This window comes from Camelus ferus, chromosome X (assembly GCF_009834535.1).
Source record: "Camelus ferus isolate YT-003-E chromosome X, BCGSAC_Cfer_1.0, whole genome shotgun sequence".
Taxonomy (NCBI): Eukaryota; Metazoa; Chordata; class Mammalia; order Artiodactyla; family Camelidae; genus Camelus; species Camelus ferus.
The window spans coordinates 66,274,527-66,301,453 of NC_045732.1; the positions used below are offsets into that span (position 1 = coordinate 66,274,527).

The 26,927-nt window shown below is 41.2% G+C and overlaps 1 protein-coding gene, 1 long non-coding RNA gene and 1 other non-coding gene across 5 annotated transcripts; 2 read left to right on the top strand and 1 right to left on the bottom strand.

Moving 5' to 3' along the window:
• The first annotated feature begins 3,221 nt into the window (after nucleotides 1–3,221).
• Nucleotides 3,222–12,307, top strand: LOC116662260. Its single transcript, XR_004318301.1, has 3 exons — nucleotides 3,222–3,306; nucleotides 5,351–5,355; nucleotides 12,296–12,307. It is a non-coding gene; the product is annotated as an uncharacterized LOC116662260 (long non-coding RNA).
• On the bottom strand, nucleotides 6,086–17,730 carry LOC116662257 (nuclear RNA export factor 3-like). 3 transcript variants are annotated; one of them, XM_032476083.1, is made up of 22 exons: nucleotides 17,609–17,730; nucleotides 17,371–17,512; nucleotides 14,912–15,086; nucleotides 14,538–14,691; nucleotides 13,833–13,916; nucleotides 13,623–13,727; nucleotides 13,431–13,511; nucleotides 13,255–13,324; nucleotides 13,024–13,112; nucleotides 12,799–12,906; nucleotides 12,522–12,631; nucleotides 11,673–11,709; nucleotides 11,242–11,310; nucleotides 11,101–11,156; nucleotides 10,853–10,960; nucleotides 10,672–10,730; nucleotides 10,447–10,562; nucleotides 10,311–10,353; nucleotides 9,668–9,740; nucleotides 8,946–9,128; nucleotides 6,483–6,543; nucleotides 6,086–6,347 (listed from the first exon to the last, which is right to left on the bottom strand). In XM_032476083.1, exons 2-22 carry the CDS (start codon nucleotides 17,372–17,374, stop codon nucleotides 6,303–6,305), a joined length of 1,830 nt encoding a protein of 609 aa, XP_032331974.1. In that variant the 5' UTR covers nucleotides 17,375–17,512; nucleotides 17,609–17,730; the 3' UTR covers nucleotides 6,086–6,302. The 3 variants fall into 3 exon arrangements, with proteins under 3 accessions (XP_032331974.1, XP_032331972.1, XP_032331973.1); XM_032476081.1 differs by having other exon boundaries at nucleotides 17,371–17,450; nucleotides 17,609–17,673; XM_032476082.1 differs by lacking the exon at nucleotides 17,371–17,512 and having other exon boundaries at nucleotides 17,609–17,723.
• Nucleotides 17,731–22,424: 4,694 nt separating this feature from the next.
• LOC116662283 lies at nucleotides 22,425–22,587 on the top strand. The gene has a single exon (XR_004318324.1). It is a non-coding gene; the product is annotated as a U1 spliceosomal RNA (small nuclear RNA).
• Nucleotides 22,588–26,927: the final 4,340 nt, after the last annotated feature.

The following is a 26,927-nucleotide window of genomic DNA, read 5'->3' on the forward strand; positions in this document are numbered from 1 at the left end:
CAGCCACAGGCCACTTCAGCTCCTAGAGGTAACTCGCATACTTTACCACTTCATCTACTCCATATTCAACCCAGCACCAATGTGTCAAATTCTCATGCTTTCAACCTCTGAACCTTCTGTATTTGACCTCTAGACCCAGATTTAAAGAGCTTATGTGATTAGATCAGGACCACCCAGATAATATTCCTTTCTTAAAGTCAACTGTGCCATAAAACATATCCTAATCATGGCAGTAAAATTCATCAGATTTATAATCCTGGGTATTATGCAGGATGTGTACACCAGGAGGAAGGGATATTTGGGCCATCTTATAATTTTACCTGCCAGAGAAGTTTACTTTCCACTAGGGTCATTAGTTTAAATTTCACTCATGTCATCGTCCAATGCATGAACCCTGCAGTGGTTCTGAGACCCAGACGCATTGGATCTAGGGACTCACTTCCCTGAGGTGTTGGAGTTTGCTACTGTATTCTTGTCATCCAGGAATCTGGCAAAGAGGGAAGAAAACATGTCTGTGGAATCGTGCTGCTTTTAGGGTCCAAGTCTGAAAGATGCATGTATTATTTAAATCCCCATCCCTTTGGACAGAAAAACTCGGTCATAAGGCTTCACCCCATAAATTTCTAAAATGTCTATGTGACAATGACAAAAAGAAGAGCTTGGGTGAACACATGACATTGTCTCTGCAACAACACTTAACCTCTTCTTGATTCCTCACGGTTGTGGTTTTAAACACATAATAGATTCTCACTAATTGTTGCTCATGGCATGAATGGATGAATAAGTCAGCCAACTATTACACAGTAATGTCACCAGGGATTTTTGAGGTGAGGAAAATCATTTCATGGCGTACAGTTTTAGTCTATTTTCCTTTTGATCATGATGCTCAGCTGTTACTTTTCAACCTGCCAGTATCTGAGTATACTGATCTTTCTTTTCAGTCTTACTTAACTCTTTTGTGAGTTGTGAAGAGAGAAAGATTCAGAACTCTGTGTTAAATAAGACAAAATCATTTCTAAGTTATGGCTTGAGGAATTCTTCTCTGAGCAAATCCGCTCAGATTTAATTGGTACCAAAGTGAGAAGAAAGAGCAAACTACAAATTATGAAACCTATAATACATGTCAGGAAATTTGTGTTTGGAATCTCATTATATCCTTTGTAGTTACAATTTGGTTACAGTCTTGTTAGGTATTTAGGGAATATTACAAATGAGGAAACAGAGACTCAAATGCATTATTGGTAATAGACAGATGCCTGTAAATACAAAAATATTTGATAACTAAACAACATACCTCTAATTATCCTATGGGAAGCTTTTGAGTTTTTCACCATTGGGTACTATGCTCGCTGTAGGTTTGTCATATATAGTTTTTATTATGTTGAGATATTTTCTGTCTATACCCTCTTTGGTGAGAGTTTTTATCATGAATGGGTGTTGAATTTTATCAAATGCTTTTTCTGCATCTATTGAGATGATCATGTGGTTCCATCTTCTTAAAATTGTTGAGGCTTCTTTTGTGCCCAAGTACATTATCAATTCTAGAAAATGTTACATGTGCACTTGAAAAGAATGTATATCCTATTTTTGGGGGGTGTAATCCTCTGAAAATATCCACCAAATCTAATTTTTCTATTGTGTCATTTAATTTCTCTGTTGCCTTATTTATTTTCTGTCTGGAAGATCTGTCTAGTGATGTTAATGTGGTGTTAAAATCTCTGACAATGATTGTATTCCCATCAATTTCCCCCTTTATCTCTGTTAGTAATTGTTTTATGTACTTAGGTGCTCCTATATTGGGTGCATATATATTAACGAGTGTAATGTCCTCATCTTGTATTACTCCTTTAATCATTATAAAATGTCCTTCTTTATCTTTCTTTATGGCCTTTGTTTTAAAGTCTATTTTGTCTGAAATCAATACTGCAACACCTGCTTTTTTGGCTTTTCCATTTGCATGGAATATCCTTTTCCATCCTTTCACTCTCAATCTACATGTGTCCTTCTCCCTAAATTGGGTCTCTTGTATGCAGCATATTGAAGGTTCTTGCTTTATTAGCAACTCTGCATCTTTTGATTGGAGCATTTAGTCCATTAACATTTACAGTAATTACTGACAGGTGTGTGTTTATTGCTATTTTTAACTTATTTTTTGCAGTTGAATTGGTATTTCCTCTTTGTTCCTTTCTTCTTCCTTTTGTGGTTTGGTAATTTTTGTTTGTATTATCTTGGATTTTACTTAGTTTTTGTGACTCCCTTGTAAGTTTTTGGCTTGTGGTTATCCTTTTTTGTAAGTCTATTAACCCATTACTATAACTGTTTGTATTAAACACATAGTAATTTAATCTCAAACCCATCCTACCAAGAACAAAAAAATTAAAAAAGAAAGAAAAAAATACTCTATATTTTCTGGCTTCCCTCTCCCACTCTTAATGATTTACATGTCTTCTTTTACAATTTTATGTTTATTCTATTTGTAATTCATGGTGGTTATCACCTTTCCAGTTATGAGTTTCTCATTTCTGTAGCATCCTGCTTCTTTTCTATTTAGAGAAGACCTTTAAATATTTCTTTTAGCATGGGTTTAGTATTGCTAAATGCTTCTAGTTTTTGCTTGTCTGTGAAATTCTTTATCTCAAGACCATCTTTTCAATAAGCAGTCTTGGGAGAACCGGACAACTACATGAATTTGGGAGTCTGAGATTTGCAAATATTAGCCATTATATATAAAAATAGATAAAAACCAAATTTGTTCTATAGAGCACCTGGATCTATATTCAATAACTTGTAGTAACCTTTAATGAAAAAGAATATGAAAATGAATATATGTATGTATATGCATGACTGAGACATTGTGCTGTGCATCAGAAATTGACACATTGTAACTGACTATACTTCAATTTAAAAAAAAGTAAGAAAAACTACAGTGAGAATGGTACACCTCACACCAGTCAGAATGGCTACCATTAAAAAGTCCATAACAATAAATGCTGGAGTTGGTGTGGAGAAAATGGAACCTTCTTACACACACACACACACACACACGCACACACACATATGTTTGTGTATATATATATACACATATAGGAATATTACTCAGCCATAAAAGCAAATGAAATAATGTCATTTGCAGCAATATGGATGGACTGAGATTATCACACTAAGTGAAGTAAGTCAGGCAGAGAAAGACAAATATTATATGATGCCACCTGTATGTGAAATCTAAAAAATAATACAAGTGAACTTATTTACAAGCCAGAAATAGACTCACATACCTAGAAATGAAACTATGGTTACCTAAGGGGAGTGTTTGGGGGGGGATAAATTAGGAGTTTGGGATTAACATTTACACACTACTATATATAAAATAGATAAACAACAAAGACCTATTTTACAGCAAAAGGAACCATATCCAATATCTTGTAATAATCTATAATGGAAAATTTGAATCTGAAAAAGAATATATATAAGTATATGTGTAATTGAATCACTTTGCTGTATATCTGAAACTAACACATTGTAAATAAACTGTACTTCAATTAAAAATAAAGAGATAGCCTCTCAAAAGAAACTATAAATTCCTCTGTATTTCACAAATTCTGACACATTGTATTTGCATTTTCATTTTAACTTTTTTATGATTTATTATTTAACCCATAGGATAATTAGAGGTATGTTGTTTAGTTATCAAATATTTTTGTATTTACAGGCATCTGTCTATTACCAATAATGCATTTGAGTCTCTGTTTCCTCATTTGTAATATTCCCTAAATACCTAACAAGACTGTAACCAAATTGTAACTACAAAGGATATAATGAGATTCCAAACACAAATTTCCTGACATGTATTATAGGTTTCATAATTTGTAGTTTGCTCTTTCTTCTCACTTTGGTACCAATTAAATCTGAGCGGATTTGCTCAGAGAAGAATTCCTCAAGCCATAACTTAGAAATGATTTTGTCTTATTTAACACAGAGTTCTGAATCTTTCTCTCTTCACAACTCACAAAAGAGTTAAGTAAGACTGAAAAGAAAGATCAGTATACTCAGATACTGGCAGGTTGAAAAGTAACAGCTGAGCATCATGATCAAAAGGAAAATAGACTAAAACTGTACGCCATGAAATGATTTTCCTCACCTCAAAAATCCCTGGTGACATTACTGTGTAATAGTTGGCTGACTTATTCATCCATTCATGCCATGAGCAACAATTAGTGAGAATCTATTATGTGTTTAAAACCACAACCGTGAGGAATCAAGAAGAGGTTAAGTGTTGTTGCAGAGACAATGTCATGTGTTCACCCAAGCTCTTCTTTTTGTCATTGTCACATAGACATTTTAGAAATTTATGGGGTGAAGCCTTATGACCGAGTTTTTCTGTCCAAAGGGATGGGGATTTAAATAATACATGCATCTTTCAGACTTGGACCCTAAAAGCAGCACGATTCCACAGACATGTTTTCTTCCCTCTTTGCCAGATTCCTGGATGACAAGAATACAGTAGCAAACTCCAACACCTCAGGGAAGTGAGTCCCTAGATCCAATGCGTCTGGGTCTCAGAACCACTGCAGGGTTCATGCATTGGACGATGACATGAGTGAAATTTAAACTAATGACCCTAGTGGAAAGTAAACTTCTCTGGCAGGTAAAATTATAAGATGGCCCAAATATCCCTTCCTCCTGGTGTACACATCCTGCATAATACCCAGGATTATAAATCTGATGAATTTTACTGCCATGATTAGGATATGTTTTATGGCACAGTTGACTTTAAGAAAGGAATATTATCTGGGTGGTCCTGATCTAATCACATAAGCTCTTTAAATCTGGGTCTAGAGGTCAAATACAGAAGGTTCAGAGGTTGAAAGCATGAGAATTTGACACATTGGTGCTGGGTTGAATATGGAGTAGATGAAGTGGTAAAGTATGCGAGTTACCTCTAGGAGCTGAAGTGGCCTGTGGCTGACGGTCAACAAGGAAATGGGATCTCAACCCTATGGCCACAAGGAAATGAATTCTACCAACACAACAGAAAGAATGCGTTTGTAAGCATATTTCACCCTAGATGTTCCAGTGAGGACACAGTTCAGTTGGCACATTGATGCCAGACTTAACGGTTCCTTGAACACAGAACCCTGTTGCAAAATTCTGGCCTACCAAACTTTGTGGTAATTTGTTATGCAGCAGTACAAAACTAATGCAGAAATGTATTATGGTTAATATAAAAAGAAGGAAAGAAAGAAAAAGAAAAGCTTTGCCAAATATCCAGAATAAAATGCCTAGGAGTTTACAATAGTGAGGATTATACTTGAAGCGAGGAATTGATCTTTGATGGGGTTTGTGGCTCCAGAAGGGGTGACCACAAAAAGAATGGGCAAAATCTAAGGGCACACGGGCAACATGGCATTAAATTCACTAATGCCCTGGTGTGAGAAACCAGGCAAGTGAGTCAGAGTTGGAAGTGCTAGTGGTTTCTAAGCACCATGTGATAAAAGGAAAATTTTGCTCTAAATTTATGCTTACACATCATGGAAAAACCAATTTGTATTACCACTATATAGCTGATATCAACAAAAGCAGCATTTTTATCTGTAACAGACAAGAAGTGATTCTTGTTAGAATGAATTTAGTTACGTGTATTATACTACATTTAGTTAAACTACATTTATTACGTTTGGTTAAAACAGTGGTGGTAAATGAAGACAGTGGATTTTACTCTTGCATAAACCTGACTTGGTGGGAAATGGCTTTAGGTGTTTTACTGGATGTAGCTGAAGTGGCTTGGAGGAGACAACTTGAGCCATGATATACATATGTAAACCACCTAGTAATGTGGTGGGACATAATGGAGTTTTGATGCGTGCACTTTAAATCCCATTATCCTATTTTGTACAGAATCTTCATGTTTTTAAATGGAAAAAAAGTGTATATAAACCCCACTTGTTGGGTTAGAAGGTGCTTCGACTTGTTGGGTTAGCAGGTGCCTCCTCATAGGGGAGGAAGGCAGGGTCTTTCAGTCCTGGATCCACTGGCTCATGGTTGGGACAGGGAAGAGAGATGCAGGACACACAGCATACAACATGCAACATCACTCTTTATTATGAAATTAAACAGCAATTGTGGGTGGGAAAATACACAGAACAACTGACCCTTCAGGTGGTTATGTCACCTGGTCTACAAGGTAACGTTGGCTTCTTGGGCAGCCAGGCCTCCAACCCCAGCCATGGGCGTGGCCTGAGGCTGGAGAAGAGAGAAACAAAGATGATGTGGATGTAGACAAAGACGTCATCCAAGGGCTCCTTTTAGGGGATTTGTTTGAAGGCCTCCTCTGGGATCTTGCCCTCGGCCTGGAGAGAAGGAGTCGGGATGTTAGAAAAGCCAGCTCCCAGAGTTTCATCCCCAGGCCACTGGCCTCCACCTTCTTGGCTTTCCTGAAGGCTCAGAAATGTTCATCTTTAACCCATCTGATTCCCAGACCTCACCTTGAGCGTAGTGAAGACCTGACCAGCTCTGGTGTAGTTCCAGTCATTGTCCTGAAGGCACCTGCAGTGGGAGAAGAACAGGTGATCTCCATTGGTGCCACAGTACGGACATGCTGACCGTGCAACGCCACCGCTAAATCTATGCCACTGTCTTGCTGGGACACATGTACCAGTATGAGCACTATGTGTAATGACGAAGAAAGACCCAGTGAAAACCAAAATATCTACCACTAGCATTCATGCCCACTAGAATTCAAAACAGAAAAGTAGAGCTGTGCCAAAGAACAAGGAAACTGAATATATACTGATCAAGAAAGATGTTCAAGAAAATGACAAGTGAAAAATTTTAAAGTACAGGATTCCTATCATTCTTATTGAGATATAATGCACACAGCATTTTACAGTATATAATTCAGTGCCTTCTAGTATATTCACAAGATTGTGCAATCATCACAACCATCTAATTTCAAAAAAATTTTATCACCTCAAAAGAAACCCCTGAACCATTAGCGATCACTCCCTATTCCTCCCCTTCCCCCAGACCCTGGCAACCACTAATCTATTTTTGGTCCCTGTGGATTTGCCGACTCTGGACATTTCATATAAATGGAATCATGCAATATGCCAGCGTTTGTGGCTGGCTTCTTTCACTTAGCATAATGCTTTCAAAGTTCATCCATGTCATGACACATATCAGAAGTGTATTCCTTTTTATGACTGAATAATATTCTACTATATGGATGTACCAGATTTATACATCCATTCACCAGCTAAAGGACATTTGGGTTGTTTCCACTTTTTGGTTCTCGTGAATAATGCTGCTATGAACGTTCCTGTGCAAGTTTTAGAGTCAACATATGTTTTCACTTCTCCCGATAGATACTTAGGCGTGGGATTACCGGGTCTTACGGTAACTGCATGTTAAACATTTTGAGGAACTGCCAAAATGTTTTCCCAAACCACCACTCCATTTTATATTCCCACCAGTAACACGTGAGAGTTCCAATGTTTCCACATCCTCACCGACACTTGTTATCCTTCGCTTCATTGATTAAAGCCATCCTAGTGGGTGTGAAGTGGTAACTCACTGTGGTTTCAATTTTCATTTCCTTAATGACTAACGATGTTGAGAAGTTTTTCATTTGCCTGTTGGCCATTTATGTATCTGCTTTGGAGAAATGTCTATTCAGATCCTTTCCCCATGTGAAAAAGAAATGGGGTTGTTTGCCTTTTTATTGTTGAGCTGCAAGGGTTCTTCATATATTCTTGCCACATATGTGATTTGCAAATATTTTCTCCCATGCTGCTGGTGGGCTTTTCACCTTTTTGATAGTGTGCATTGGTGCTCAAAAGCTTTTAATTTTGATGAAGACCGATTTATCCATTTTATCCTTTGGTTGCCTGTGCTTTTGGTGTCATATGTAAGAAATGATTGCCTAACTCATGAAGACTTATACCTACATTTTTTCCCAAGATTTTAAAGTGATAGCTCTTACTTTTAGATCTTTGCTCCATTTTCAATCTATGCTTGTACATGGTGTGTGAGCCAGGGGTCAAAATTCATTGGCTTGCATGTGGATATCAAGTTGTCCCAGGACCATTTGTTGAAAAGGTTATTATTTCCCCCACCATATTGTTTCAGCACTCTGGTTGACAACCAACTGACCGTAAATGTGAGGGTTTATTTACGGACTCTCGTTTCTACTCCACTGATTCCTAACACTGTCCACATGCCAGTCACCACATAGTCTTGAGTATTGTAGCTCTGCAGCAGGATTTGAAATTGGGAAGTGTGTGTTCTCTAACTTTGTTTTTCTCTTTCAAGATTGTTTTTGAGCATCTCCATGTGAAGTTTAGGTTATCCTAAACTTCTTTTTTTTTTTGCGAAGAAGGATTTTGATAGGGACTGCACTGAATCTAGATTGCTCTGGGTAGTACTGCCATCTTAATAATAGTAAATCTTCCAACCCATGAAAATGGAGTGTCTTTCCACTTATTTAGGTCTTTGTTATTTCCTTCAACAATGTTTTACAGATTCCAGAGTTTAAGATTTTCACCTCTTCTGTTACATTGGTTTCAAAATATTTTACTATTTTGATGCTATTTTAACTGGGCTTGTTTTCTTCATTCCGTTTTTGGAGTGTTCATTTTGCAACTACATAGAAATACAAGTGAGTTTTGTATATAGTTCTTGCATTAAACTTAGTTATTAGTTCTATGTTTTATTTATTTATTTTTCGTGGATTCTTTTGGATTTTCCATATACAAGGTGATGTCACTGAGCATTATCCTATCTTAAAAATACTTTACATATTTAATAGTATGATACCTTTTTCATGGGATCACCCTTTTTTGGCAGCAAAATATCCAAAAAGTCACTTTTCCAAATTGCCTGCGAGTTTCCATGATTCACTCCCCCGCTGTTCCAACCCATCTTCATTCCCACACACACCCAGCACTCACTTCTGAGCCCACTCAAGTTTCATCCCAGACTGGGTGGAGAAAGCCTGCACCATTTCCTGCTGCTCCCGGGAGCCGGTGTGCACGGAGCTGGAGGTGAGTGTAGGCACTGGGATGGAGAACGCACTCTGAGGCTCACTGGGGGAGGCATCCCTCACAAACAGCTCGTCATTCACGATGCACAGACTGGAGGAAAAATGGGCCCTCAACAGCTGGACAGATGGACCACCCCACACCCCCAACAACAATCCTGCTCCCACTGCCACTCAGCAACCAGATTCCTTCCACCTTCCTCCTGTGTCTGTCCCCCAGGTTCCTTGGCTGGTACCTATGCCCCTCCCACAAGCCCACCTTTGGGGAGATTATCCACCATCTTCATGACATTTGGACGTTTCCCTGCAACTCAGGGACAGTTTCACGTTTACCCTTTACAACAGCCCAAGGAGTGGACAATCTGAAATCCACTGTCATAGGAAGACACTGAGTCGCACAGAGGCCACGTGACTTGACCAAGGTCACATAGCCAATGAGTGCTGGGACCAAGGAGAGAAGCCACATTCCAGTTCCAGAGCCCATGCCCTTCTTAACCACTAGGCTAGACTGCTCCTTGGATCTACCTGCTGGCTTTCCACAGTATTGAGAAAACCTAAGGTGGGCACCACCACATTCCCACACCCCTGAGCCCAGGCTGGGACGGGGGTTCCCACCCACCACACGGCACTCACCTGGAAGGGCTGGCAGGGATAGCGATGAAGGTCCGGGTGAAGGCACGAACAGAACCCTGAGACCTTCCTTCCACTTCAATGACAAACAACAAACTTCAGTACCCCGAGAGCCCCACCTGCTTTACACGCTCACACAGCGGTCTGCAGACAGAGTCTGATGGATACTCATGCTGAGGGGACAGGTGCTCACTGGGGGCCAGGGTGTCGGGAATGCGGAGGGCAGCTATAGGAGCAACCTGCTGCCGGTGGCAGGACCTCTACTGTGCGCGGGCCCGTGACAACCACTTCACCAGTTCATTGATGCATTTGTCACTGCTGCCCAAGACATGGATGCTAATACCTCATTTTGCAAATGAGGAAACTGAGAGGTTAAGTAATGGTCCCAGGATCTCAGAGGAAGGCTCTGGGATGAGAGCCATCAAACTCCACAGCCTGTGTCCCTAACGCCCAGGGTGTGCGGGGCAGACAGGCATGAACGCAGGTCAGACCTGGGTCCTTTGTGGGAAGAGCGAGGGCTGGAGAACACAGAGGGGCCGGGAAGGGAAGAAGAGGGTTCGGGGTGGCTGGGAGGGTGCTGAGAGGGAGCCCGGCCAGGGGGTTGGAGCAGTGGGGCATCTGGGGACGGGGGTCTACACACACTCACCTTCCTTGAACACCCCGTTGACAGAGAAGCAGAGCATCGTGTTCTGAAAGGGAAGAGCCCAGGCGCTCAGTCACCACCTAAACCTCCTACCCACCTGCGGCTCCCGGTCCTGCCCAAGATGGAAGCAGGCGCTCACCGTGTGGAGCCACATGTCCACCACGAAGGAGCTGAGGTCATGCTGAGTTTTGGGCAACAGGCAGAGGGAGCGCACAATGTCACGTTTTGTGTGTTTCAGCAGCTGGACCCGCAGGTCTGTGGGGGGAGGAGAAGCGAGGGAAGGTCAGGGGCTGCCATGCCCTGGGCCCTAGGACTGACCCCTTCCCGCCCCCTTTCCCGCCCCGCCTCCTCATCACACACTCACAGGGGTCCTTGAGCTTCTTCATATTCCTGCTGTCCTTGACGTACTCCTGCAAGCTGTTCCTGGGAGAAAAAGAGAAGCAGGAGGTGGTGGGCCGGCCCCAGTGTGGGGGTTTGCAGGAGCTGCCCTGCGTCTGCTGGGGAGCCACACGGCCCAGGAGCAGAGTGTGAGCTGTGATACTCACGGGGCTGGGTCCTCGGGGTTGAAGGGAATGGTCAGGGAGAAGCAGGCCTCGTCGTGATAAGCACCCAGGAGATCCTGTCGGTCTCCAGAGTCGTGGATCAAGTAATACCTGTCGGGGAGCCATGAGCACAGTCTGTCTCTGTGGTCCGGACCTCAAATGAGGCTTGGAAACTCCCGTGAGCAGAGCTGAGCTTGGGTGGCCTCAGCTGTCCCAGCCCTCCCCTTCCTCAGGTTGCCAGCAGTACTCACTGCTGCAGGAATTGCAGGATCAGACTCTTCAGCTCATCAGATCCTTCACTGTTTTCCTGGAATCAAAACAGTCCTCAACACCAGGGCTGATACCCTCTCCTCACGCACCACCCAAAGCCCTGCTTGATTCTCCGTGCTCACCTTGCAGGCTGGTAAGCTCTTATGTTTGTCCACACCTAACTTAGCCGGTGGGGGTGTCTCCTGGTCATCCTGTGAGAAGGAAGAGGAAGTCAGTGGTGCAGACCAAGAGGCACTTCTGGACGATCAAGGAAAAGGACGGGCCCAGGAGGGTGAGGGTCAGAGGTCAAGTGCGGAAGGGCCCTGGAAAATCTGAGGGCTGGAGTACACTTCGGGTCATCACCACGAGATCCCTGAAGGCTGTGGCAGACGTGGTCGAAGAAGACCCAGAGCTGTTGTGAGCTTCCCACAGAAGCTGTACCCTCCCCCTGCCCCCAGAACGTTTAAGGGTCAGGTTCAAAAATGGAACTCAGGCAAGACCTAAAGGGTTCAGAGTAGTTTGTGGGCGGTGTCAGTGTCAGCTAGAGGAGTCAGTGATTGAGGAATACACTTACCAAGCGTAATAACTTGGGGAACAATTCCAGGATGGAGCTGCCAAGATGAAAAGTCAGTGAAACTGGAAAGCGGTCTCTTCTCACGGGAGCAAGTACACTTACAGCAGACACAGTCCAGTGTGTCCACCTACACTTCCCGGCCCTGGGCACCGCCCCCAAGGACTGATGCACCAGAAGAGTGTTCCCTACCTGCCTGCCTCCCTCCATCCCTCTCCTTCCACTCTTTCCCTCCTGGGTACCTCCCACCTAGACTGCCCTGACTCTGTTCTCCAGGTGCCACAAGAAGCAACAAGGAAGCAGGCTTCCTTCCCCTCCCTCCCTTCCTGCAGGTCCCCACTGTAGGCTTTGGAGGGAAGAGGGAATGAGGTTGGAGCCAGGGGCTCTTCATCCTTCCTGGGGGTCCTGCATCCTGCCAACACAAGGACACCCACCAGGGATGGCCCAGGATGCTGGGCCAAGGAGGTTAGTGAGGCAGGGAGGGAAATGGAGGGGGATTAAGACAAAAAAGGAGTGAAGGATGAAGAAGAGAAGACAGAGACATAGGGGCATAGCGACAAGGGAGAGAGAGAAAGCAAAGTGAAGGGAAGGGAAAGAACCTCTCCCATGGTTTGGAGGTGGATCAGGGAAGAAGAGAGAAGGGGAACCGGCTCGTCCCAGGGACCTGTGGTGGGAATGGAAACTATGCATATGTTGGGCTGGGGGCCTACTGGATGCCATATGAACCTTTGTCACCTTTGTGACACAGAGAGGAGAGCATAGGGCCTGTGGCCCTCCGAGAGTACCAAGACTGCTGTTTTTAGCAAACAGACACTGTCAGGAATAGTTCAGGTGACAGAGGGTACATCTGACCTTATGTTGGTTGACTTATCAGGGTAGGTGGTGCACAGAGGGTTTTTATCTGCACACGTTCCATCCTGTTCCAGCCTCTGGCCCTTGTCCAACTCCCCTGAAGGCTTTGCCTGTAATTATGTGGAGGAACCACATGAACCAGAGAAAGAGAGCCAGGATGGTACTACACCCCCAGTCGTTCCTTCCTTTTCCAACAAATCCACTTCCCTTCTTCTGTCACCTTCCCATGAGCCCTCCCATCTCCTCTTCAAAGAGGGATCTGGGTACCACACCTCACCTCACTGCTGGAGACGTTCAAATTCTTGATGTCAGAAGCATTCTGTATAGCGTCAGACTGGCCACCCAGCTGGCAGAGTCTCTTGTTGCTCAAATCCAAGGACAAAATCTATGATGGAGGAAGAGAGTGAGGACCCCAACAGGGGATGTTCGAGGCCAATCTGCCTCTTCTGCCTAATCTGTCCCACCCTCACCATCAGTCCCAACATTGGGCCTAAGTCCTCACCTTGGGCATGTTCTCTCCACGGATCTGCAGAGGGGCAGGCATGCGATATCTCGGATTCCGTGGCATTTCAACATTACAGGTCATCAAGCCTCCAGGAAGCCAACAGGAGGGAAACAGAAAGCTGAGAGGGTCCTGCCTGCACCAACCCCTCCCAGAGTTACAATCCCGAAGGCCTTTCCCAGGCAGACCCCTCTGCCCTCACCTGCCCTAGAATTACTGCTATAGCCATACCAGATCCAAAGCAGAGTCTCTGGCTGTTAAGAAATGCCTGGGAGGCATCAAACAGTTTGTTCATGGTCAGCTGCAGAGTTAAAGACGGGGTTCAGTGGCTCTGAGTCTGAGGTGTTGATTGGGGGGCAATAGGTGGATCTGGCTGTGGGGCAGAACTTGCGTTCAGTCTGCATTACCTTTATCTGCTCCACCTTTTCTGACTGCAGCTCCTTCCGCATAGAATAGGGTGCATCACAGGGGTCAACAAAGACAGATATCTGTAGAGAGCATAAGAGGGTCTGGGTAAGCACCAGAAATCTGAGCCTTGGGATCAAGCAAGACCATGCCCCTGCCCTGCCCTCTTGCTCCCAGGTGCCCTTGACACACACCCTTTCATTGTTGTCAGTGCAAATCTTGCCACTGACATTCTTCAGAGCAAAGGCAATGTTGGCATTCTCAACAAAGAACTGGGCCTGCATTTTCTTATAATGAAACTACAGGGAGTGACAAGAGAAAGAGAAAATGAGACCAGAGTCATTTCTCATCTGGACCATCCATCTACCCCGTTTCCTCTCATTGGCCTCGACGTCCTCTCTTACTTCAACTGGGGTGAAGGGGACACTGCAGTGCTTCTGAATCAAATTCAGCAGCCACTTCTCCTCATATTTTATGCCAAATGGAATCTGGGGGGCAAAGAAAAAAATGGGAGAGGAAATTGATACAATAGAATATAAGTTTAAGATAAGACCCAACCAGGTCTTCCTTTCAGACTTTTTTTTCAAGCTTTAAATAATTTTTTTACGCTAGGTCGGTATTTGTTATTGCTAAATTTTGTACCAGATGTGGATTTCCTAAATAACGTTTCTCCCCTCAAACACTTTTCTTGAAATAATCAACTTAATATGCTTAACACGTACTTCTTTTTGTAAAGTTCCAAGAGACCCTACCTAAGGCAGACCTGGCCTGCCCCTCTGACAAGGACCCCAGAGACACAGCCTCCTCCCACACTCAGCCTGAGCCAAACTGAGCTTTGTGGTATGAAGTTGCTCCATCTTGACAGTAGTTTCCTCCTTTGCTTTTAGACAACCTCTCCCATGCTCCCTGCAGTCAGTCTGTTCCCTTCATTCATATTGCTTCTCTGAATCTTCTCTTACATGGCCTAGGATGTTAACTTCTAATAATAACAAGACACATAACCAACTCCTCTGCCCCAGAAAAGTTCATACCATCTCTACCCGATTCCAACACAACTCCCTCTGTTCACCTTCTTCTACGTATTAGGTCCATTTAGTCAGGACACTCACTGTGATCTTGAACCAGCTTCCCATGGTCTCAGCCCGCCTGCTTCTCTCCACTCTTCTCTCTGGAGGCTTCTCCTCTGTCTCCATGTTAACATGAGTTTGGTCTCCTTCCTGAAAATTGCCTCTCCAATGAGAGGGTGGAATGGCATAGGGAGCACTGTGGGGAAGTGGAGACAAGAAAGTGGTCCATATATGCTCAGAAAGTCTTGTAAACATTTTCCCCAATGATACCAGAGCTACAATAAAGTTTACTTAATCATGAACCTGATCCTGTCATTCCTCACTCTTCCAGATTGGAGAGAAGAATGACATATTTAACTACAGGGTTTTATTTTTCCTTGGTTGGTCCACATCAGCCATGCTGACTGGTCACTTACTATCTTCCTTGAGTGCTCACGTGAGCATCATTTGGTGCTGGAGCTCCATCTTGCTGCTGCTGCGATGAAGGATGAATACCGGAACCAACTTGTTCAGACAAATTGTTATGTCTCCTTCGGTATGTACCCCAGCATCTTGCTTTTCTTTGTAAGGAGGTAATTTGGTTACTGTGCCCTGAAATTGAGAACAACACATCAGTGGTCTCAGAACCAGAAGAAACCCTGGGGAAATAATAACATGGCTAATGAAGAAATGTCACTGATTTTTATAATCTATAAATAGAAATGTATCACAGTGCTAAAAAGGCTGAGAGACTCCACTGTGATTCCATTTCTCAGGAGAAGAGAGGAAGGGAGCATTCACAGCCAAGAAGAAAACAAGCATAGAGGAAAGGGTTTAGATCTAGGGTGTAATCTGTGATGTTCATCCCTGCTCTGCCCTGTTTAGGCTAGGTGATCTGGGACAAGTCGTTTTTCATCTTTAACTTTCACTTCTCTGCTTTGTTCTAGGACAATAAAATCTACCCTGAAATCTACCCTGGTGTGATAGTTCAAGGGTCAAAGGTGATTTCCCTGCCTAATGAAAGAATTACAGAAATGAAAGAGAAGTCTGACAAAAAGATGCAGAATGAAGCCTGGAGAGACATAAATGGAGAATACCAAAGGTGAGGGGAAGAGAATTAAAGGAGATGTAGTGAACATACTTAACACGTGGTTAATGTGAGTCCAGGAAAGAAGAGGGAACAGTGGAGAAGAGGTATTAGAAGAAATTGTGGTGGAGAAGTTTCCAAAAGTAAAAGAAATCAAGTCGGTATAACAATATTAGTAGGAGAAAAAATATACTTGAAGGAAAAATATTCCTAAAGAAAAGACATTCATTTCATCATCATGTAACAAACACAAGGAATATTTGTGACCAGAGGACTCAAACTGAAAAATTATTACAGGTTCTTCTTTGAGCGGAAGAAACAGGATCCCAGGTGTAGGCACACAGATACAGGAAAGAAAGACTAATGATATTTATGAATATGTAGGCAAATTTAAATGTGTATTGACTATATAACACAGTGAAAGCAATTTCTTCTGGGAGTTTAAATATATATGTATAGAATTAAAATGCAAGACAATAAATTTGGAGAGAGTATATGGAATCAAAGTGTTTCAAGGTCCCTTAAAAGGTTTGAGTAGTTTTAAATAACTAATTTACAGTAGATGGAGAAAAAACAAAGGTACATTGAAATCTGAAGGGTAAACACTACCAGAATGGCAAAGAATGTTTAAATATCTATCCACATGAAGTAAGAATTTAATAGTTACAAAATACTAATCATTTCAAAAGAAAGGAAAGGAAAAGGAATTAGGAGAGGTAAAAATTAACATACAGTAATATAGTATATGTAAATCTAATTACACCTATTTTTACTTTAAAAGTTTCAGACTAAATATTCCAAATAGAAAGATATTATCAGATGGACAAGAAACCTTCCGTCAAATGCTGCTTAAAATAAGAGACAGACAAAATTAAATCATCTAGAAAATTTGAAAATTAAAAAAATCACAAAATGTGTATCTTTTCCACACTAACCTACAGAAAGCTGGTATAACCATATTAGTGAAAGAAAGGTACACTTTAAAGAAAAAAAATTATGAGAGAGAGAGGTTTCCTTATGATAAAAGATCAATGCAATAGGAAGATATTAATACAAAATTGTAAATTTGTATGCATATCTTAAAACAGAGCCAAAATAGGCAAAGAAAAACTGACAGAAATAAATTGAGAATGGACAAATCCACAGTCACAGTGGGAAATTTTAAGACAGCTCACTGAGTGACACATAAAATGGCAGACAGAAACTCAGAGGGACATTTTTAAATGTGAGTTAAATAAATTAACAAGTGTATTTGACATAGAACAATGCACAATAACAACTATTCATCAAACATTCGAGAATAGATTGTATGCCGGGCAATAAACCAAGCCTTAGGAAGCCTCTGTGGACTAATACAATTTATCCTGACTAGTTACTGTAAGAGTCAATGGTAACAGTGGGTTTCCTGCCCCTCCCCCACCTCTAGTACAAATCCAAAAACTGTTAGTTTACACCAACTCCACCCCTCACCTAGGTAACCCTCCCCACTCTCCACACACTAGGCCAGAGAAGATCACATAACTCAGGCCTGTTCTTAACCAAGGACAAAAATTCACCTTACCCATGACCACTTCCATGGTGGGGATGGGCGGGGTTGGGGGGTGGGTTTGTGGAACCAGCATAAATGTGTCAGAGCCCACCTGACCCATTTCTTCAAGGGAGTGAAAAGTAGTCAGCCTGGGCCCTCTCCACCCCTTCTCTAAAGGGAGGTGGGTAAGTGGGTGTCTTGAGGGTTTGGGTCGGGGAGGGAACCCAGAACCCCTCGTGCCCTGTGGGGATCAGGACAAGACATCATGCTGACCAACTCACCCATGGTGTGGCCTGAAGGCAGTGACCTGTCACCACTGTCCTCACAGGCTGCTTGTGAAGAGAATCCTTGGGGTCTGGAACTGGAGGTTTCAAGAATATCAAGGAGGGCTTCCGAGGATGGTGAGAGCAGGCCCCTAACCACCTTGTCAGAACCACACAAGCAAGATACAGTCCTTAGAAGAATTCCCTTTCCCAAGGGAATAGAAAAGAGAGCCCCTGGGGACCAGGGGAGACTTACCTTCCTGTAATTAGTGCCCCCTGAGTTTGCTATCAGCCTAACACTCACAGAACTCTTTCCAAATGAACTACGCTTGCAGAGAAGGCAAATTAGAGCCAGGAGGCTTAGGAGATCTTGGAACTTGTGACTACAAACAGAGGGATCTCTTTATACCAAACTCTGCATCAGCTACATTACATCGTGTTCCTTCATTCCACAAACCCAGAGAACTTTGAGTGCCAGCTGTAGGATAGACTCTGAATTTGCTACATTACATCTATTCTTTCATGTATTTCTCATGAGGTGTTCGGCTATCAGAATCACCAGTTTTCGTGGTAGCTCACAGCGAAAACAAAATGTTACAATGAATATATGTATGTCCATGTATAACTGAAAAATTGTGCTCTACACTGGAATTTGACACAACATTGTAAAATGACTATAGCTCAAAAAAATGTTTAAAAAAAAAAGAATCACCAGTTTTCAAGGCTGATGAGAATTAATGAGGTGTTAGAGCTTGTTTAGGGTCATTCAGATGCTACCTAGAGGAACAGAGACTGGAATTGAGCTTCACGGAATGAGGGTGAATTCTCCAAGCATAGCTTTACTAAATTCTTCATGCAATATGGGGGATTTTCTTAAGTTTGTGCAGAATAACCAAATGTTCTGAAAAGAGTCAAATGGCTGGAATTAACTCCAATTCATTCCAGAGAGATAATACAGAAAAAACAACAACAACAACAACAACAACAACAAACCTTTGAAAATATAAAGGAAATAGCGAACAGAGTTTGGTGGTTCACTGTAGTGACAGTAGAAACTACAAATCATAGCCTTTCTTTAAAAAAAAAAAAATGTGGTCAATGTTGGCAGATATCCCCTAGTGGTTAGAGGCAGAACTGTAGCTCTGAAAGTCTTAGATTAGAGGGCTTTCCAAGGAAAGAAGGAGGGAGGAAACTGAGCTCCAGTTCATGAGCCAGAACTTTCTGGAATTTTCCACTACTTTCTGGAATCTTCCACTCGTTGCTCACCTTCCCTTCCTAGATCTCTATGCTCAGAGAGAGGAAGTCCGATGTCTGAAAGAGGTGAAGAAATATCTGCAAATGACGGAGTGAACATCAGAGGTAAGGGAAATGTAAGACAGAAACGCACATAAATACATAGATATACTGTCAAGTCAAAAGTTGACATTTTTGACTTTTTATAAAAGAATATCATGTGAACATTTTGATAACATGGTAAATATACGTGAACTTTTTTGTAAGTGGGGTATTAGACATTTTCAAGTGTACCTCTCAACAAATTATTCTAATCACAAAATTTTAAACTTAAAATGTACACTTACAAAGTGAAATTATTCTGCACCTTCCAGTTATATGATCACCTCATCATGACTCATAGGTATCCAAGAAATCCAATGTAAAAGGACAGGTGCACATTTTCCAGATGTGTTTCTCTTTAGGTAATGTGTAGAATACCTTAAAGAATTTTTGTAGGTATGCAGTTCTAGATATATTCTTTTTAAAATTTCCAATTATATAAGTAATTTTCTGTAGACAGATTTTTTTTTTTTACTTATTATGACTTCTTCAGTTTATGGTTTGACATCTTTCAGATCTTTATTGAAGAAGCATTTTGCTTTTTAGGTGAACTATTTGTGGTTATCTTTTGTCCCTTTCTCTACTGATTAACAAAAATATCTCTTGTCCTTGCACATAAGCACAAAATCTGCAACATTGTTTGAAATACTGTCCCCCAGATTTTCAACCTTTTAATTTTTTTCTTTGCACAGTACAGAAATTGCTTTAGTTTTCATGGATTTTTAATTTAAAAATAGTACAGTTATGACAAAAAATGAATAATGTATAAGATTGCATCAAATACTAGTCCACCTGGAATTCAAGATTCAAAGCCTTGATGGCTTCAGGGCACAATAGAAAAGGGCTTTAGACCAAATTCTACATTTGTGAGTAATGTGGAAAATATTTGAATATGTGTTTGCTTACAAGAGATACCGTATAAAGTGCCTCTGGCCTAAATCAATTCTGTAAGTGATCATTTCTGTCCCTCCATGGAGGTTAATTTCCTCTGCTTCAGCTGAGACCCACATTAACCGCCCCCAGACAGTTCAATCCCTGCGGCCCTATATCTAGGCCTCCAGGCTTAAGACAGTGGATTTCATCTCCACCATAAACGTTAAGACCAAGATATTGGGGAGAGGGTTGTTTGAGTACCCTGTTAGCATGGCATTGACACTGGGGGAACCAAAACTAGATATGTGACCCAAGAAAAGCTTTTAACTCTATTACAAACATAATAAGAGAAATTGAAGGGAAGTTAGAAAAAAACCTTTGTCTATCTCAAACATAAATGTCACATGTAAAGGAATGTGAATTATTGGGAAAACATTTGGAACATATTTTATAAGCAAATGGTTAATATTATACAAATAAATCTGATTAGTAAAGAGCATTGTTTTAAGTCTGTTGAAATCATTTAAATAAGAACTATGAATCACAAACATATAAAGATTAAACAAATACAAAATCAATTATACATGCATGTATGTATGAGTGTACATATATTTATACTTGCATATATACATAAATATACATATATAACAAACGGAAAATAGTATATACATACTGTGAGCAAAATCTGGAAGAATATATATGTTCATATAAACCTACTTATATAGTACTGTGCACAGAAAAATATAACTGGGGAATATAAACTAATTACCAAGGATGCACATCTTGCTATGTAACAAAAAATTACACAGAAAAATATTTTCTGTAACATATGCACATTCTTGCACTTCTTTCATTTTAGAAAGAAAGATATTAATTTGAAATCAGAAAAATAAATGATGTCAATTTTTACAACATTATAGTATATACCTAGTTGGGAATTTCATTACAAAAATAATATCTGTGTATGTGGCTTAACTCTATATATCTAAATCTATATTTTTTTTCACATTACTCTTGTCTCTTACTCACACACATATAATTTTACTGTCATAATTGAAGCAGGGCACTAAGGAAAAGTTCTTGCCACTAGATTGAATGTACTTGGGCTCTATCTCACCCTTAATGCTTCATTTGCCACAAAAATTTTCAGAAATTTCCATCTGATGGGCATCTTGCTCACTTCCTCCTTCAAACACTTCCTGCTGAGCGATATCCAAGCTGCCATTCGAGCTTTGCTCACCAGATGTCCCAGACCTCCAATTTCTGAATTTCCTCCTATGAAAAATGTTAGTTGGGAAAAGGAAAGAAAAATCTATTAAAAGTTTCTTTGCACTACGAGCGATGAAAGAAAGAACATGTAAAATAAAATCAAGCCCAAATTGCTTTAGCTAGGGATTTTCTTCTTGTCTATGGTTTCACAGACAGAAATCATAGTAATAATATTAGACTCCTTTAAGAGGGCTGGAGGATATTATAGGCCTGAGGTGAGAGTAACAAGGGCAGAAGGGGTTCAGGTCCATTCTACAATTGTCCCAATAACTTTCACAAAGCTTTTCCCAGCAGGACAAACTGCTGGGTAAGGGATTTCCACTCTGGATTCTCTAAAAGGATGAACCAGGTACAGGGTATTTCCTTCCTGTTACATCTGGCTAGTGTCCACCCTCTCCTCTTCTGCTGACTTAGCCTCAGATCTCAGCTGAAACTTCACTTCATGTGAGAAATCTCAGGCATACGCTACTGGTTTGACTACCACTGGGCATCTAGTAACTCCACCACCTTTACCATCTCCAGATACACTTTTCATGGGAAAGGGGACCAAAGACTGGGAGCTCAAAATTTTTCATAGGCTGTAGCATCGCACAATGGACTGAAGACACTGAAGTTTTCAAATATCTTATCTGAATATTCATCTAAAATTCTCTCTTCCACCTATGAGCAGGGCACTGGGGATACGAGTCAGTTCAGCAATGAAACTGCAGAGTTTTTCCACAGACAGCAGTTGGAGTGTGTACTTCAGAGAAACTGTAGAGGCTGCAGATTGATGCTCCCTCGTCTAAAAGAACCTAGGAGAGTAGTACAGTAACACTCTGATTTTTAGTGCATAGTTCTGCATGGCAAAGACCAAATGAACCTTCCAGAGGTAGAATTGCAGGTTTGGACATTTCTAAATAATTTGCTTTGTGGATACTCTTAGATATATTTCAAAATATTTACATGAATTTGGAAAACAGTAAAAAAAAATAAAATCCGAAGGAAGAAAAATGTTCCACTAATCCCTGATAAGATATCATCATTTTAATATTCTCATTAATCATGTGCATAATATGACACTGGGTTGTCTTTTAATCATATAACATTTAATCCTTTTGCTATAACTCCGCTCCACATTGTGATTCATTCTTTACAGATGAGGAAACTGAGCTTCAAATTTCAGGCCTGCCTGGGACTAAAGCATTTGTGTGGACTTCCCTGCCTTGTGATTTCAATAAGTCCTGACAAGGACCCTATGGGGAAGAGATCCTCACTTCCTGAATGGTGAACTTGAGGCTTGGGACCTTAAGGTCACACGCTGCCCCATGTCATGCTCCTACTCCTTGGCTAATTCCGGACTGGAACCCATGTCTTCTGAACCTGAAACTGTTACTTTTCCTCCTGATTCACTCAGCTTTGCCTTAGTTATGGGTACAGGTATACCTTGGAAATATTGTAAGTTTCGTTGCAGACCAGTGCAATATAGCAAATATCATAATAACGTGAGTCACATGAATTTTTTGGTTTCTCAGTGCAAATAAAAGTTATGTTTACACTATACCATAGTCTATTAAGTGTGTAATAGCATTATGTCTTAAAAATGTACAAACCCCATACTTACCTGGCAGGGGAGATAGCATGATCATGAAGGTGGTTTTCCCAGGGCAAGGCTCATCCATTGCACTCTGGATGTGCTGACCCCTGCGATTTCCCCAAGTGTGAGAAACAACTGCATAATTTGTGGTAGTGGGGGAACTGTGTTTGAGCTTTCCCATAAAAAAATGTACAAACCTTGATTAAAAATACTTTATTGCTAAAAATTGCTAACAATTTTCTGAAACTTCAGTGAACCATAATCTTTTTTGCTGGTTCTTGTGTCAATTTTTATGGCTGCTGACTGATTAGTGTGGTGGTTGCTGAAGGTTGGGGTGGCTGTGACAATTTCTTAAAATAAGATAACAATGACATTTGTTGCATCAACCAACTCTTCCTTTCACAAATGATTCCTCCATAGCATGTGATGTTGTTTGATAACATTTTACCCACAGTAGAAGTTCACTCAAAATTGAGGTCTATCTTGTCAAAACCTGCCACTATTTTATCAAGTAAGTTTATGTAATATTCTAAATCCTTGATTGTCATTTCAACAATCTTCATAGCATCTTCCCCAGGAAGAGATTCTGTCTCAAGAAACAACTTTCTTTGCCCATCCATAAGAAGCAATTCCTCATCCATTAGTTTTGTCATGAGATTGCAGGAATTCAGTCACATCTTCAGGCTCCACCTCTAATTCTAGTTCTCTTGCAGTTACTTCCTCCACTGAAGTCCTGAACCTCTCAAAGTCACCCATGAAAGTTGGAATCAACTTCTTTCAAACTCCTGTTAGTGTTGACATTTTAACCTCTTCCAATGAATCAAGAATGTTCTTAATGGCATCTAGAATGGTAAATCCTTCCCAGGAGGTTTTTAATTTCTTTGCCCAGATCCATCAGAGGAATCACTATCTATGACAGTTATAGCCTTATAAAATGTATAACAACACTTGAATGTTGAAATTACTCCTTGATCTATGGGCTGCAGAATGGATGTAATGTTAGCAGGCATGAAAACATTTTTTAACATTTTTATTGAGTTATAGTCAGTTTACAATGTTGTGTCAATTTCCAGTGTAGAGCACAATTTTTCAGTTATACATGAACATACATATATTCATTTTCACATTCTTTTTCACTATGAGCTACCACAAGATCTTGTGTATATTTCCCTGTGCTATACAGTATAATCCTGTTTAGCTATTCTATATAATGAAAACATTAATCTTGCTATACATCTCTATCAGAGCTCTTGGGTGACCAGGTGCATTGTCAATGAGCAGTAGTACTTTGAAAGGGATTTTTTTTTTTTCTGAGCAATATGTCTCAACAGTGGGCATAGAACATTCAGTAAGCCATGTTGTAAACAGATGTGCTGTCATTTAGTCTTTGTTGCTCCATTTATGGAGTATGTGTAGAGTAGATTTAGCATAATTCTTAAAGACACTAGGACTTTTGGAATGGTAAATCAGTATTGGCTTCAACTTAAAGCTACAAGCAGCATTAGCCCTGAACAAGAGTCAGTCAGCCTGTTCTTTGAAGCTTTGAAGCCAAGCATTGACTTCTCCTCTCTGGCTGTGAAAGTCCTAGATAGCATCTTCTTCCAATATAAGGCTGTTATGTTTACATTGAAAAGTCTGTTATTTAGTGTAGCCACCTTTGCTAATGATCTTAGCTAGATTTTCTGCATAGCTTGTGACAGCTTCTACATAACCACTTGCTGCTTCACCTTGCACTTTGATGTTATGGAGACAGCTTCTTTCCTTCAACCCCGCATACCAACCTATTCTAGCTTGAAACTTTTCTTCTGCAGCATCCTCACCTCTTCATAGAATTGAAGAGAATTAGAGCCATGCTCTGGATTAACCTTTTGGCTCAAGGGAATGTTGTGGCTAGTTTCATCTTCTATCCAGACCACTAAAACTTTTCTCATATCAACAATAAGGTTGTTCTAAGATTGCAAAGATAATGAACTTGAAGAATGACTAACTCACTCTCTCCCATGAATACACCAAAAACTACATCTACATACAGAACAATTCATCCAGAATACCTACTGAACTTTGGCAGAGTATCTCTTACTTTGAAAATATAAGAATTCTCACAAAAATGGGTAGAATAGCCAAGACATGGAAGCAACCTAAATATTCATCAACAGATGACTGGATGAAGAAGTACTGGTATATCTACACAATGGAATACTACTCTGCCATAAAAAAGAATAAAATAATGCCATTTGCAACAATATGGATAGACCTGGAGAATGTCATTCTAAGTGAAGTAAGCCAGAAAGAAAAAGAAAAATATCACATGATATCAGTCATATGTGGAATCTAAAAAAAAGGACACAATGAATTCATCTACAAAACAGAAATAGACTCGCAGACTTAGTAAACAATCTTATGGCTGCTGGGGAAAGGGGTGGGAAGGGATAAATTCTGGAGTTTAAGATTTACAAATGTTAGCCACTGTATATAAAAATAGATTCTATAAAGTTTCTTCTGTGTAGCACAGGAACTATGTTCAATACCTTGTAATAACCTCTAATGGAAAAAATATGTAAACAAATATATGCATGACTGGAATATTGTGCTGTATACCAGAAATTGACACATTGTAACTGACTGTACTTCAATTATAAATAAATAAATAAATAAATAAATAAATAAATAATTATTTTTTAAAGATCAGTGCAGGACCTGTCCCTGGGGAGGGAGTGGCAAAGAAGGAAAAGCACCCTTACCCTGGGAAGCCCCCTTTCCAGTGGGGAAAGTTAGCCGGGACAGAAAGGGAGCTTCAGATGCTCAGAGGAGAAAGCAGAATCCACTTGGCAGACAGAACTGAAAGAAACCAGCACAGAGGGTCCCTGTGATCCCTAGTCCAGACACAAGCCAGCAGTGTCAGGCTGGGACTGGCTGCTGGAGCTCAGGTTTCAGTGGATGAACCCAAGGAGAGGATGGAGAATACTGGGACTGACTGCCTAGAGGCAGCCTCAGGTGGCTGGAGTGTGGTACAGGCTGAAGCTGGGAGAGTGAAGATCAGGCTAGGTCTCTCCATAGAGAGCACCACTGTTGGTGCATGTGGGAGGAGAGGTGCAATGCAGTCTGGCCATAGCAGCTGTCTCCACTAGCCCAGAGGGCATTGCTTGGCACTATTGTTGGCACACATTCTCGCTAGAAGAGAGGTGGGATTCAGATGCAACCATCTTCTTGGCTTGCTCTGGGGGGGCACAATCGCTGGTGCACAGCTCCTGGGCAGAGGTAGGGCTGAAACCTGAATCCATATTGATGGGTCCTGCAGCTTGGCAAGTGGGACTGAGACTTGATCCTAGCCCCAGGCAGAAGTGACTGGTTTGCTCCACTGGTGCCTTTGTGGACCTCTGCATCTGAGACAAATAAGTAGTGTTCTGGCACGTGAAGGGGCAGGTTTAGTGTTAACAGCAAGCCTGCATACTGTACATGGACACAGGGCTGGGAACTTGGCTGACTTTGTGGTGCATGATAAATCCAGGTGTGTGACTGCATCCTCACTGCAACAGGTCCTAGTGCTTGACATCAGCAGATCTGCTCTGATGGCTCTGCAGGCACAGAATCTGGGGGACACCAGAGCAGGTCACCAATATTCTCACAGTTGAGGCATGGATAAGGGCAGCATCAACAAAGTGTACTCTGTAAGCCTGCATAACAAGTGACAAACAACACCACAGAGGGCACTCACTGGTGGATATCTCCTGTGGAGGAATACTCAGTGGCACCTCTTCCAGTGGAAGCACTCCAATCCCACCTACTGCACACTGCAGTTCAGAAATGGGTCTGGAAGCCTCTATTCCAATAACAGGGAAACAGATCCAGAACCTGTCAGGGCTGTGACAACCACAGAGCAAAGAGGAAGCCCTACTCTACAACCAGGGCAAGCTCTGGTCACAACACCAACCACACACCCAATCAAGGGGATAATAGCCAACACACATGGAAGAAAAACTTGCCAATCATCTATACTAAAAACAACCTTCATGACAAAATTATTAGATGCACACAGACTATGCAGGAAAGCTCCCATTTTAAAATTTTTCTTGAAAAACAGCCCTTCAAGGCCACAGTAGATAACTGTTACTCCTAAATTTATAGAATCAGAGAAATATAAATAAATGAGAAAGCAGAGGAACCACTCTCAATTAAAAGAACAAGAGAAGTCCCCTGAAAGAATGAACAATAAAATAGACCCTGACAGTCTACTAGATCCTGACTTCAAAAAGGAGGTGATAACAACACTAAAGGAAATGAGAGAGACTATCAATAGAAATGCAGAATACTATAAAAGGAAATAGAAACTATAAAGAGGAGCCAATTAAAATCAGAAGACTCAATGGCTGATATCCAAGTACAGGAAGCATAGAAGATCCCAAACAAGATGAACCCAGATAGACCTATACCAAGACATATTGGCCAAAGTTAAAGATGAAGAAAAGATTCTAAAGGCAGCAACAGAAAAACAAAGAATTAGTTACAAGGGAATCCCCATAAG

What these genes read in the sequence shown, in the direction of transcription:
- LOC116662257 (XM_032476083.1), bottom strand. An exon ending in TGAACGTCTCCAGCAGTGAG is followed by an intron (nt 12,632 to 12,798) that starts GTGAGGTGTGGT and finishes ACATAATTACAG; the next exon opens with GCAAAGCCTTCAGGGGAGTT. An exon ending in GATAAGTCAACCAACATAAG is followed by an intron (nt 11,710 to 12,521) that starts GTCAGATGTACC and finishes TCATCTTGGCAG; the next exon opens with CTCCATCCTGGAATTGTTCC.